The 15344-nt window shown below is 33.1% G+C and overlaps 1 protein-coding gene across 1 annotated transcript in view; it reads left to right on the top strand.

The window, feature by feature from the left end:
* The window catches only part of LOC106718908 (A disintegrin and metalloproteinase with thrombospondin motifs 7), a 67656-nt gene that overhangs the window by 28533 nt on the left and 23779 nt on the right, over positions 1-15344 (top strand). Inside the window, exon 3 of the mRNA XM_045682790.1 lies at positions 3100-3319. Coding sequence (XP_045538746.1) covers positions 3100-3319 — 220 coding nt within the window. The remainder of the gene's footprint in view (positions 1-3099; positions 3320-15344) is intronic.

Genomic DNA, 15344 nt, shown 5'->3' with positions numbered 1-15344 from the left:
AACTTGTTAATAATAACACTTTACACCGTTGTCATACGTCCAATTACGACTACCTTTGTTCAAACGGAAGTAAACTTTGCCTACTAAATGATGTGTACAATATACGTAATGACTAACTGAATGTATATCACGTAGTAAATCTTACGCACCATTACTACAATATTATCACAATGATACATACTATAATCCCTTTGTATGTTTATAATATACTAGCTGTCGCCCAAGATGCCGTCTGCGCGGTATTAAAAGAAATTTATACGTAGCCTATGTGTTCTTCCCGACTATGTTCTATATCTATGCCAAATTTCATCAAGATCCGTTAAGCCGTTCCGGAGATCCATCCATCCATTTAAACTTTCGCATTTATAATATTAGTAATATTTAGAGCAGAGAGGGTTCATATTTTTGTGAATTCGTAAAAATTTTAGGTACTTCTTCTTACTAATGTTATAAATATGAATTTTTAGATGGATGGATAGATGTTTGTTTTAAGGTATCTCCGGAACAGCTCAACGGATCTTAATGAAATTTGGCATAGATGTAGAACATACTATGGAAGAATACATAGGCTACTGATTATGTTTTTTTTTTATTTCCGCTAAGAAGGAGCCGCGAGTGACAGCTAGTATTAGTATGAATATAATTTTAAAGTTACGAATAAACTTAAAATAAACCTAATACATACACAATACACAATCTATAGTTTTTAGATTTTATAAAATAGTTTATAAATTGACCTTTAACTGGTTATCTTTCCGGATATATTATTTATTTAACGAATGTGATAGCATTTAAACGATATACTACTAATGTACTACTTTCCTGTTATTTAGTAATTAATCTAAAGAAAAGCAATAATCTATTTTTATTCGTAGTCGTACGAAGAGAGCACCTATATCATACAAGTACATAACCGTGGGGTTTCATTGCTGAAACGCTTTTCTAATGTGTCATCCCTTCCATTCAACTTGCATCTGAGATAAGAGTATACGTTTGTATATATGTTTTGTCAGTGTAAACTCACACTAAGGATATGTGGCGCCATCTGGAGTGCAGAGGGCGCGGCATTGAACCTCGCACAGTATGTTCACACCCGAACGTCGCGAGCTCTCATTAATTTATTCCGGTTGACATGTTAATGCCACTGCCTGCCGTGGTGACATTGATAACCTTATTATTTAAATGATTAATGAATCGATTATTTCCCTTTTCACTGAGTAATTTATTATAATTCTATTTTAAGATTTAATTACCAATTTCAAGAAGCGAGCGTATCACCATCTCAAAGGCCGGCAACGCATCTGCGGTTCCTCTGGGTTTGCAGATGTCCATGGGCGTAGATGAATACCTTGGTGTTCCCGCTGCTCGTTTGCTCCCTTATCTTAAAAAAAAAATGTTGCTTTTGTTTGATAAAACTTTCGACCTACCTTTTAAGTAAAATGGTAATGATTTTATCAAAGTTTATATAATGAAGATGTAACATGAACAGCTTTTTTATTTATGAGAAGGGTTTATTATTTATAAAATATAAAATATGTTAATTTAAACCATTAAAGTCAAGTTTTATATGTTATTAATAAATCAACGGTGTAAATCTTTCAAATTTAAATAATTTGATGCGAATTAATAACGAACAGTACCTAAGTGAAAAATAAATAATTATGATAGAACCGTTAATTTAAAAAATATATTTTTTTTTAAATTAAATTTTAATTGCTATCCCAAGTAGTAAAAATATCTTTTTCCTTTGCTGAAATAGAGTCCATAATTGTAGCGAGAATGAAAATAGAACTGAAGATCGTTTAGGTATGTTCGTATTCACCTCCTAGTTCGTCGTAGTTTTCTTGGTTAATTATATAGGTAGGTAGGCAACGCATCAGCAATTGCGGGTGTCTATGGGCAGCGGTCGCTTCGCTATTTCAGCGAATCGGGTGGTCGCTTACTCGTTTGCCACCTGATGATATAAAAAAAAACAAGCATTTAACAACAAAGTTTACTTATCTATTTCTTTGCATAGTTCTCTCATTATTGTTGACGGATGCATAAAGGCGTCAAATTACATAGCCTGACATTACTTGTATAAACACGCGCTAAACGCGACACACAAACTATTCAGTCATCATTTACTGAGTTTACTTAATGAGGATAAGTTTCCGTTTTTCGTGGAAAGCAAAGTCAGGTGATCAGTAATTGGATACCGTATTATCAGCTATAAAACTGACGTCTGATTATAACCTTAAAATAAAATGTAGGAGGCATAAATTTATTTTGAAATACGACACATTGGCTAATTTTGTTACGAAATTATGTATGTATTTTGGCAATCTTACTTCTTACTAATATTATAAATACAAAGTTTATATGTATGGATGGATGTATGTTTGGTATTGTGTATCTTCAGAACAGTTTAATAAATAGGCATAGGCTACTTACTAATTAACTTTTTTTTAATTCCCCGCGAACGAAATCGCAGGCAAAATCAGGCTAGTATATAATCAAATATGTGAATTCGATCTATATACTTGGCCTATATGATTAAAAGTGTAAAAAACCAAATTGACCATGAACATTTATTATTAGCCTGTCACTTAAACATACCACAAATTAATATATTGCTGTTTATTTCGGCTGTATCACGTTTGCTTGGCTCTGAGAACCTCATACACGCAATAGAGAAGGTCAAAAACATTACATAAATCACTTGCCATTAAATCCACATTCAAAATGACTAATCTCCATTAATTTATAACTGGGTTATCATTTCATTGTTGAACTATGTAATGTTGAGAATAGTTCACTAACTATCATCGCAGAAAAGCTGAATAGTTAGACTAGAGTCACGCGGATCAGATGTGATTAACTGCAATGCTTTATTATCTATCTTTGCCAACACCTAGAGTTAACAACGAACACGATGCGAACATAATGCGAGACAATCAGTGACAAAATCTAATGGTTTAAAGCCTATTTCTACTAGCACGACTAGTCACGGAACTATAGCCGAACACGCAGCATTTATAACCGCGGCAGTGGAAATTGACTATACATAGGAAAAATAATAATCGCATGGATACATGATTACTCTATATTTTGCTTCAGGTATTTACTCGCACAAGCACCTGGACACGTCGCAGGTGCAAGTTACGGTGCCCGTGAAGGTGACGAGCGAGGGGGCGTTGCTATCGCACGAAGTGGAGCACGCGCACGCGCACGGACACGCGCGCGCTCGCCGTGATTTACACCAGAGGGAGCATCTGCAGCCGCACGAGCTGCACTACAACCTCACCGTCGACGGCCGACAACTGAGGCTGGACCTTAGGTAAGCTTCGTTTATCTATTTCTTGAGTAGTTGAATAGTCTACTAGTGTAGACTACAACATTCCTAAAGTGGTCGGGTGGACACTCTGGGTTCCACAGTAGAGCAGACAAGTGTATACGATGATATAATATAAAATTGAAGATGAATTTAATGAGGCATGGAGAAAGTATTCAGAGAAATTAGGAATAGACGGTGTTTTTTTTTTAATTCTCTTTTGCGAACATATATATTTGGCCACTCATGTTATAATTTATGACGAATACTTAACCGATATTACTCATACACTATCTCTTTATATCGTGTTTTAACTTGACCTTCGTATCCGCAATTAGATGTTGAAATTATTGTCACTATCGTATAAAATATTACGAGATTCTTTATTTTATTATTAATGTTTTAATTTCTTTTTCGTATTTTAGTCGTATCAGTCAAAAGACGGAATCTTTAACCCAAACATGAAAAACTTGTTCTATGACAATTAATAATTCTGGCGCCGTTTATGTAACGTGTAAATTAACTCATTATCAATATCATTGTTTAAAAAGTCATTGACTTTGTGACTTCTTCATCTAGTCCTCTATTATACTATCAATTCAAGGCCCCACAAATTATACGAAATGTTTTTTTCGTATAATAACCATGCGATAAAGGGTTTATCAACACCGTGATATATTCTTACAAAACATAATACGAAAATATAATCATCCGTCTTTTGGGAAACTGAGATCATAGTATTTTTTGTAAAGTTCCGTCGAAAGTTAAGATCCACAGTAACTTAATATTGTGTTGGTATTATCATATTACAACTTCATTAAGTAGTTTATTATTAAACAGACCACCATAAAGAAGAAATCTCGTCTATATTTCGGTTCTCCTTACCTCTGGACCTTTTAAATCTTCTTAAAATTACTTTAGTTGCTATCTATGATTGTACCAACAGTCTTCTTTTTGAAAATCGATCTTTCGATTCTTTTGTTTTTTAATCAAACACTATGATCAGCAAAACATTGAAGTTTTATATCTGTTACATGATATTAGTTATTGTTACCAAGTGTCCTAATCTGGCACACTTTATTTTGCTATCACATCGACCTTCTCGTGTATTTGAACTTGTTTCATATCTCGTTACCCCGCCGCGCCGCGTCGCTCTCACTAATGTCATAATTCGTTATCTCTCGTCACGTCTGTTTTATAATGCCTTTTATCCGGTATAGGCCAAACACTCACCATCCATTTTACCTGTGTTGCCGTATACACGAGCGATACCCGTGGTTTATGTACAATGCAGATTTCGACACATGCAATAAAATATGGTTACATCTTTTATGTGACGAAAACATTCTGTAAGGAAAGAGTACAGCTATTGAAAGACGAAAACAATCTATAGAGCAATATCTGATTTCGTCGCTTAGATCGATTGGAACGTAAAAAAAATTATTCCATTTTCACGATACGGTTGGTGGAAGGCGTCCGATTGTTTGCAACTTCTGCAAACCTTATGCTGCCGTTCGATCGTCGAAGGTGTAGACCAGACGGAGCTCGTGAGTTTCGGCAATATCGATGCGATTGCAGTTAAAACCGGATCGTGTGTGTTTGGCCTTAACCGTGCGGCCTCTCTGGGCGCGTGTGGTCGTATGAAACAAAAACCTGCCAAGTCGTTTAACGTTTGTGTTTTGTTTGATTGATCGCTCCTACTGAGGTTAACGTATCTCCAGACAAAAGACTCGTGTCAAAGAAATATATCACAGCGAGCGATAAATGTTAGCGATAAAAAGATAATCTGGTAAAAGTAAATAGGTGGGCAGGAAATGTAATTGAGTCACTTTCGAATAATTAATTTACTTTCTGATAAACACACACACGTTAAGGATTTTTGTATCTATTCTGTCAATATGTTTGGAGAATAAGTGTTCAGACTTTATGGCATTTATAACTAAAAAATGGCGTCATGGCGTCTATAAGAATATAAAAATTGAATTTTAAAAACGTAGCAATATAACATTTTATAAAACCGTCCATGTGTAATGTTTAAAGATTAATTTATATTTAATACGTTACATTGCGCGCCGGCCTTGAGACGCATCTGAGCATGCCGTCGGTTACCGAGTAATATACACATTAATCTTTGTAAAGCCGCCAGACGAGGGGTGAGGCTGTTTAGCGTTGATGTCAGTATTAATTATGGTACCACTTTGTATTCAAATTAGAACAATTTGTATGGCTGTCCGTGTTATATGTGCAGTGAGCCGTAATCATAAGACTCTAGGTTACACAATGTTGCCACGCGTGTCATTCATGTGTGGCATACGAAATAATATTTAACCTCTTTGTACCTTACTCGAACCCAGAAGGGACAGAAACACATGTTAATAATTACCTTACTATGACAAACACAACGGTATTTTTTTCATGGATGTGTTTGTTTGTATATGTACTACAAACATCTAAACATTATAATCTATATAGGTTTCAAATCTAGAACCTGTAGGCCAACAGGCAAGTTAGGCAAAACTAGAGACACTGCACACAAAGCTATTTCACGCTTTGGGCACGCGAAGAAAGAAAGATACTTTAATCGCTGTGTTGTGGCATTTTATGGGACAATTTTAGTTGTTAGATAACTAAAAACCCATCTATCATTGTTTGTTTTGGATGCAAGTGAATTATAATTTCGTACAAGATGTTGGCAATGAGCCTAACATCTTAACGCTTGTTCTATTGTAGGTTTTTATTATTGTAGAGGAAATTTCAAAATAATCGCACTCTTAATTTGCATCGTACAATACTACGAGACTACCCTCAGAATCGTATAGAATATCAGCGTAAAGTAACCGTACCCACTGCCAAAACACTGTTTATTGAACACAAATACATTTTAGACTACTTAAGTTACTGTTTAACGTCTCTGAGAGCAGCAGAAGATAGCAATTAAAAAATACATTACATTCTTGTCAGGAAAAATAAAAGTAGTCTTAGTTACTTCCGCACTTGAAGCTTAGCTACCTTCTAGTTAAAGTCCCGTCAAAATCGGTGCAACCGTTACGGTATTTAACCGGAACAAACACGGACAGACAGACAAAAATTCGTTTAAAAATATAACGGATATATTTACAGGCACTCCAATTTTATAAATTCCTTAGCTTCATTCCATGAAAAGTACGCTCTAATGCATCTTTCCGTTCGATGAATGTCCCGAAAATATCTGATAGTGATCAGTATTGGGTCCGAATTATAAAGTCCCAAATAAAAGGTAGTTAATCCCAAATAAAAGAGTAATTGCAGCTTACTGCGATAAAGTCGCTTGGTGTTTTGTAGGGGATTCGATTCTTATCATTTAAGTTTTCTTGATAAACAGATTGGATACCTGGACCTCCCATCTTCTAATTTAAATCGTAAAAAGATATTACCGACGACAGTTAGACTTTTTCTTTTAACTTCTAAATTTCACACGCAGAGACTAATGTTTACTTAAGCCATCCCTTAGTGTATATTTCTCATACTAAATAATCAAATAGTAATTATAACTAAATATGAACTACGTTTATGACCAAAAAGACATTGTCATTGGCAAGTTGAAGTCTGCGTTTCCTCCTCTGTCGAATTAATGTAGGCAACGCATCTTCTATACATAGTGGGTGTCTATTGGCATCGGTCGCTCCTCTATTTCAGCGAATTCAGGTTGACATTTTCTAGTTTGCCACCTTATAACATAGAAAAGCACTACTTAACCGTTTAGACTTTGCATTAATTTCCCATCTCCATTTTATTCAAGATACCTTAAGTATTTCAATTGAATTAGTGTTCACCTCTTTTAAAATTAAATTAAATAGTCGATTACACCTCAGACATTGTCTTTGTTGACGCTAAAATTCCAATAGACTGAGTGCGCTGACCACAAGCAATAAATAACCGCAGAGCTTGTTATCTACCGCTGCCGTACATAGTTCTACCTTAATCTTTATCTAAAGTTAGATATAATTAATTCATATTAAGGCACCAGAACAACATTCTTGTTTAGAATATTGCATATTGAATTCAACTTTCGGAACGGCACCGTTTCGTATTTATCATTTAATTATGAATTATTTGATTATTCTACAAATGCTATATCTTACTTACAATTTATGTTTATAAGGAAGATTATATCTATAGTATAACTTACATAATTTATTATCTAATTATTCAATAACTAGCAGTTGCCAGTGACTTTGTCTGCGCGGAATTATAAAATATATAGTAATAAACATAGCCTATGTCACCCGGGGTTAGTGTAGCTTCCCAACAGTGTGAGAATTTTTCAAATCGCTTCAGTAATTTCAGATCCAATTCAATGCAAACAAACGATCAATTTTTTCCTATTTGTATTATGATATTAGTATACACAATAAAATTACATACAGAAATTGAATACGTAGATTTTCAACAAAAGATACAATGTACGTGTTGATTCAAAGGCTAGTTATTATAATTATCCTAACAAAGTTAAAAAACAAAAGAATCAAAATCAAAAAACAGAAGTACTAAGTATTACGCATCCAGATTTCCCCCGACATAAGTCTCACAAAGAAACTCTAAGGAAATTTTTAAGCTTAAACATAAATAACGCCAACTTTTCTATTATAATTATTTTTTGATTCATAAAAAATGTTCGTTAAAATATTAGTGGTCTCTCAATTGGTCTGCCTTTACTTCTAACCCCTTAGAATTACAAGATACTTGTAATTCTCTTTATTTCATGATTGAGGAATATTTTTATACTACGTTTAGTTTTTATTACATATTGTTGAGTTCTTACGTTATCTATCATCAATATCTTTCGACCCACGCTAATTTTTGTTTTGTAACATTTTTTCCATACAAAGCTTGTCCCAATAAGATCGGTGTTTATGATAACATCGCTCAAAGCTGTATGTAAATGTCTATATTTTTGTTTGATATATTATTATGCAATTAACTTAACAATCTATAATTTTAGAAAGTTAAGAAAAATGTGGATAATTTCTAAAGTGTTCAAATCCAAATTGAGGAAAATATACCGAAAATTTTAGTAATATAATAGTCATTAATATCGATTTAATTTTCGATTATAGAATCAATAGAACTTTAATTCAAAGAATTTGTAGTAAATAATCTTAACAAGTTTACATAATCGCTGTATCACATGGCTTTATAATTACAAATATAGGATCAAAGAACTTTCGCGTACGAAAATACTACGAAACGCGGATACTATAACTATATATTTAATTTTCCATTTGCAATCGTCTGATTTTACATGAGTAGGTGATTAGTTTTCTGCAACCTAGGTCAATAACTACAGATATTAATCTATATATATAAAAGAAAGTCGTGTTAGTTACACTATTTATAACTCAAGAACGGCTGAATCGATTTGACTGAAAATTGGTGGACAGGTAGCTTAGAACCAGGAAACGGACATAGGATAATTTTTACCCCGTTTTCTATTTTTTATTCCGCGCGGACGGTGTCGTGGGTAAAAGCTAGTATAATATAATACAAAAATCTGACATAAAAGAAACATCATACAAGGAGCACCAAAAATACGAATATGTACATTTATATGAACAAAAAAGAAGCCAAAGAGGTATGCCAGATCACACCTAATAGAAACAGTGCCGGAATTAGGGTAAGACTCGGTTAGGCGACCGTCCAAGACCCTGGTCAGAAAGGGGCGTCACAAATCTGCAAATTACACAGTCTGTCTGTTTTTAAAAGACATGGTAAAAAAGAGGACGCTATAAAATCTCGCCCAGTGCACTAAAGCTTAAACCGTTACTAAATAAAAACCTTAATCTCCACCTGTCATAGTTGGTTGCGGCCGTAATGCCATAAGTAAAAGCTAAACGTAAGTTCACATTACAATTACTACACGGACGATCATCGGATAATCAATAGCCAGGTTTTCGCTTCCGAGTGTTTCTCGGAAGGATCTCTCTACAGCGTCTCATCAGACCTTATTACTGAGAAACTATCTCCGCTTTTAAAACTTCGTGCGTTACTTATCTGAAAGTGCTGACAGAGTTTGCTCAATGAATTCTGTATTTATCATTGATATAACCTTTCACCGATTAATAGCTAACATATATTAATTGAAAAAAAACGTACACTGGACAAATAATTTAAAAAAAGATAGTTTTTTTTTAATACAGTTAAATAGTATAATCTTTGCCATCTTAATTAATTGCACTCTTACAACCTTGACCAGTTCTATCTTGTGGGAGGTCTACCTACGACGTCCAATATATTGCAACCATGTTAAATTACCACAGTTGATTTTGCCCATTTACGTTTTGATTTTTAATCTACAATTTTACGGATCATAAATTAAATTTTGTAGTCAATTTTTAAATGGCACAACTGAATTATAGCGCAAATTATTCTGTATTAGTGCATCGCAGTATCGCTGTACAAGTTTCATTTTAGCAGCGGTAAAGTTTAATATAGATGACGCTAAATTAACCAGCATGCGGTTAACGGCCATTTAAATTCAGTTCGGTTAGATCGATTTACGCAATGCCCTACGCAATGTTGCCAGTTTAACGCTACTTAGTAACAGAGCGAATACGATTTTAATATTATTTATGAAATATTAGCCAACGCCCGCGGATTCATTTACGTAGTTTAGTTTACTAATTTATTTTAAAAGCTTTTATATAAATTTTTATATTTATTAGTAGAGTAGGTTACTATATAATACTTAAACAAAAGTACAAGAACATTGATCTGTTGCTAACTGCTAAAAGGAACAATTTCTTCTTATATTTTTTTAAAATTGCTTCAGAGTAATGTTGCGAACAATAAATCATGATCTCACCGTATTCATTAACAAATTGTTAATGTTTCGAAACTTACTTTTTAAAGTATAGTGAGCAATAATTTAAAAAACATACCTAAAAATTACAGGCAATTCCAAGGTAACCATTAGCGCACATTTTGCACCTTTTTCCTCGCATTCTTCAAACAACGTGAAATGTTTACGATCGTTTATCTTCCAATGTTTTCTTTTATTTCTCCCTGTCAAAATTGCAAACATAAAGCAAGAAGCGTCTGTGAGAAAAAAAATCATTTTAAACGGCCTAAAGTCAAGGTTCAAGTGCAAAGGCCTCGTAAAAGCATAATAAAATAAAGTACTAACTCAGCAGGGAGGCAGAAAACTTCTCAGAGATTTATGTTAAGTCTATTCAGTACTTTAAAGGGTAAGAAAATTTATACCATGACTTATTTCAATTGTTACTTAATTCACTTATCCTTTAAACTTTGAAGTTAAGTTGTATTGAAATAAGTGGTAAAGTCGAGTTTCATAAACACATATTATGTTAAAGATATTAGAAATAAAACGAGATCTTAAATAATTTTACACTGTTTTTATAACTCTTAAAATTTATCATTATTTATTACTTATAACAAAAAAATCTTATAATAATCGTTTCGTCCCACAAAACGACAGAAAGAAGTAAAAAAAAAATAGCCGACTTCAAAACAAAAAAAACTATCTCAAACAAAATGCGCTCAAAAGTAACTTAAAAAAAACAATTTCAAACAAAATGCACTCAAAAGTAACGTAAAAAAACAATTTCAAACAATATGCACTCAAAAGTAACGTAAAAAAAACAATTTCAAACAAAATTCACTCAAAAGTAACATAAAAAAACAATTTCAAACAAAATGCATTCAAAAGTACCATAAAAAACAATCTCAAACAAAATACACTAAAAAGAAACAAAATAATGTCATGAAAACTTCTTCCTTTCTTTCTTCTCTCTTTCAAAAACCCTCTAAACTCTAAAGAAAGTTCTCTTCTTTCTTGTAACATGTCTATATTGTATAATTATTGTTATTTTGGAGTCGGTGTCGGCCGAAGTAAATAGGTGACATTTTATATTTGAGATGTATTAGACATACTTACGTTTATGTCCCTACTTAGGCCGAAACCGACTCCAAAATAACAATAATTATACAATATAGACATGTTACAAGAAAGAAGAGAACTTTCTTTAGAGTTTAGAGGGTTTTTGAAAGAGAGAAGAAAGAAAGGAAGAAGTTTTCATGACATTATTTTGTTTCTTTTTAGTGTATTTTGTTTGAGATTGTTTTTTATGGTACTTTTGAATGCATTTTGTTTGAAATTGTTTTTTTATGTTACTTTTGAGTGAATTTTGTTTGAAATTGTTTTTTTTACGTTACTTTTGAGTGCATTTTGTTTGAAATTGTTTTTTTACGTTACTTTTGAGTGCATTTTGTTTGAAATTGTTTTTTTTAAGTTACTTTTGAGCGCATTTTGTTTGAGATAGTTTTTTTTGTTTTGAAGTCGGCTATTTTTTTTTTCTTAAAATGTTTGTTTTATTTCTCAATTTTTAGTGAATTTGAAGTTTAATTACAAATTTCCTTAATACGTATAAGGACATAAATAAGACAAATAAAGAAAAGGACTTTCCTATTTAATATGTGTGTACTTCCATTCAAAAACTAATTTAGAATACACCAGATAACCACTTAACCTTTAAACAATGAAATAATTATCAAAATCGGTATACAAATTGAAAATTAACGAACTAATACATCGTAGCGTGCCTTTAATTTTGTCCAGCCGCGCGCCGCAGTAGCATTTTTCGAATGCGCGTAGTTTTTAATAATTTAATATCTTCCAAACTATTGATCAGAATTACATAGTTTAAAGGCTAATGTAATCTGCATTTAATACTCTAGCCATCAAACATATTTATTTGGATAAGGATTCATATCGAATATAATATAATAGCGCCGTAAGCTTACGACGCTGTTTTTCGTGTGCAATTTAATCGAAGTTTGTTCATAATAACATGGTTTTTGTGAGACATCCATAGATTATAGATATATGCCACCTGAGACTTTTATTTAGCAAATTTAAGGATCTATAATTACTCGATACATCATTTTAATGTAGGTCATATAGTTTGACCTACGTAAGCCCAGAAAGCAAATTTGTGCTATTCATTGTAACGCGATGTAGCATTTTTCGTTTCCGCGTAATTTTATTCTTACGATATCTCCTAAATTATTAGACAGAATGATATAGTTTCAATTGCAAATATAATCTACATTAAATTCTCTTGTTAATGAACATATTTATTTACATAAGGGTTAATACTGAACTTGAATAATAGCGTCGGAAATAGGGCAAGAATTTAATTAATGTTTCGTAAAGAAAAGAATGGTTATTGTGAGAAAACTATAAAAGATAGATATATGCTATCGCGGACTTTTATTTAGCACATTTAAAGAGCTACAATTCGCCATACGTCATTTTGATGTAGGTCTTATAGTTTAGCCTACGTAAGCGCTGAAAGCAAAAATGTCCCTAATTTTCGCAACAAATTTTGAAGCTTATTCAAAATCTACTAGTCTTCTAGTTATTTAAAAAAAAAAACAAAAAAATGGGACCCACCTGCAAGCACTTCCTTTCGATTAAAATAATTTTTATCAAAATCGGACCACCAGGGGCGGAGATTCGCGGTAACACACATAAAAAAAAAAAAAAAAAAAATTCAGTCGAATTGATAACCTCCTTCTTTTTGAAGTCGGCTAAAAAGCAAACTTCATTACCAGCTCACTAAACGTCCCGAGGGACTCGGAGCCTACCCTAAGTTAGGGGTGACTATCAACTATATCTTTTAATTTCTTCTCAGATATAAATAATAAAACACGCTAGTACATGACGGGATTCAAACCCAGGACTTGCACAGTACAGGTCTATTGCTTAACCCCTAAGCCACCAAAGCTCTAGCTAAGCAAACTTATTAATATTAAATTCGGTAAAAGGTAAACTCGTTTACAAATCATTTCCGTTTTTGGATTCCTTCGCATGGAAAATGAATTTCATTAAACATCTATTCAGTTTAAATGACTAGATTTTTATCTGTTAAAGGTCAAAAGATTTCTAAGTATACCTTTTTTAAGTAAAACATACGAATGTTTCATCTTTTTTAAAGGCACATGGAATAGGTAGTCAGAGTATGACAATACTTCTCAATATATGTTTATTTATTTATTTACAAAAAATGTATTTTATAAGAATTTTGATTTCATTGCATAGCAGTTTAATGGCGATAAACACTCACTATCTTGTACTTGAGCTAATTTTTTTTTATTTACTTAAAATAAGTTTTCCACTAAAAAACAAAAACTTTCGTAAGACAAGCTAATTATTCCGTTATATCTCCAATTTGCAAACTTACGCTAGTACTTCAAACAGTTACTAACAATCCACTAGAGTGTCGTTGAGACGAACGATGAGGTAAAACAAAGATCAATCGCGAGAGTGGATCGCATCGGTGATGTATACTCAAACAAACTTAACTAACCCGATGAGAGAGGACGCTGCGCTACTTGGACATATAAAATAACACAACAAGACAAAACAGTTACAGTCTGACGAGGATTTTGTGGCATTTTTTGACATTGAAAGGGGTAAACTGAATAGGAAATACAGCATAATGTTTCAATTTAGTTTAACTTGTACCGACCGGGTCAGAAAATATTGTCGGACTAGACACTCCAAAATTAAAATTTTGCACTTTTTGAATTCAAAGGGGGCACTGATTAGCTATTGTAATTTAGTTTTACGTATTCCAACTGAGTTAGATAAATTTGTCGCCTTATAGCTTAATTTATGTCTTGTCACTTAGTCCGACTACACGCCACACGTCGTATCAAATCGCGCCAGCCGTAGCGCCTCTGTATATCTGGGGCGGCCATATTTACCTCCACTAATTGCCATAATGAGCCTTATCTGTGTGCTTAGTTGCCGACCTGTTTGCCTGACGATCGACAGCTCACCCTGTCCAAGGTTGAACTGCCCACATTGACTTAAAATAACATAGACCGGACTGTGTTTGGATTTTGTACATTTGTTGAATAATGTCTCGTTGTAATAGTTTGTTGACGACTACCGTTTCTAAAATTTTTAATTCTCATGTCTTCATTTTAGTCATAAGATTGGAAGATATTAAGCTTAACTAGAAATTTTAATTATAAAAGCAATCTTAAAGATATAGTACTAGTAGTAGTAGATAATAATACTTGATAAGATAGCATTCCTCAATACAAATGATATAAAGCTCGCATTGAAGTCCTTACAAAGACTTACGTAGAAAATTCCTTAGATAAAATAGCCGTGAAAGTCTACGTATTATTAATCATAAGTAAGATAAATACGAATTGTTGAGATGTCGATAACAAAACCCCCATACCTTTCATTTACTATCGGATTCTATAATTTTCACTAATATAGTAACTGTTTAACTGCATTTTAGTGGACTTTTATTTCATACTGTCCTAGTAACTTGGCTTAGATTGACCTCTACCAAAAGTGGGACGCGTTTTTCCAACATATGTGAATAGAGAGAAGGAAAAGGTTCTTTAATAAATATTTAATGTAACGCATCTAAACTAGTCAATACAGTGTCAATGGCTGTACTGTAATATATCTTTGCCTTTTCTGTAGCGGTCAATAAATTGTTGCATTCCTCGTTTTCCGTCGTCTAAGGCCGGCCATGGGAACTAGCGCGATAAATCTTAACCGAGTGCTAACTCGAATTCTACGTTTTTTATGACCAACACACTGGACAGATGCCTTGACCGATATGCAATCAAATCGCGATTTATAGCCGATGAAAAATATGTTTTAACCGCGAGACGGTTTCATTTAAAATTACAACCCGCGTTGATTCATAAAATTAACCAAAATCTGTGGTGTTCGTTGTTGAAAGGAACCTAAAAAAATTACTATTGTTATCGTACCTTGTTGGTACTTGAATGAAAAAGAATTTGTAATAATAGCAAATTTGAAGTTATACATTTTTAAAGTAATGAGATTGAATGTGGATGGCTACAAAGGTAGAGGAAGACCAAAGAAAGTATGGATGGATTGTGTGAAAAGAGGATATGTGTAAGAAGGTGGTGAATACAGATATGACGGCTAATATGGAGGAGTAATAAATGCTGTGAAGACCCTTTAAGTTTCCCC

Source organism: Papilio machaon, chromosome 20 (assembly GCF_912999745.1).
Source record: "Papilio machaon chromosome 20, ilPapMach1.1, whole genome shotgun sequence".
Taxonomy (NCBI): domain Eukaryota; kingdom Metazoa; phylum Arthropoda; class Insecta; order Lepidoptera; family Papilionidae; genus Papilio; species Papilio machaon.
This window is presented reverse-complemented; position numbering and strand designations above follow the sequence as displayed.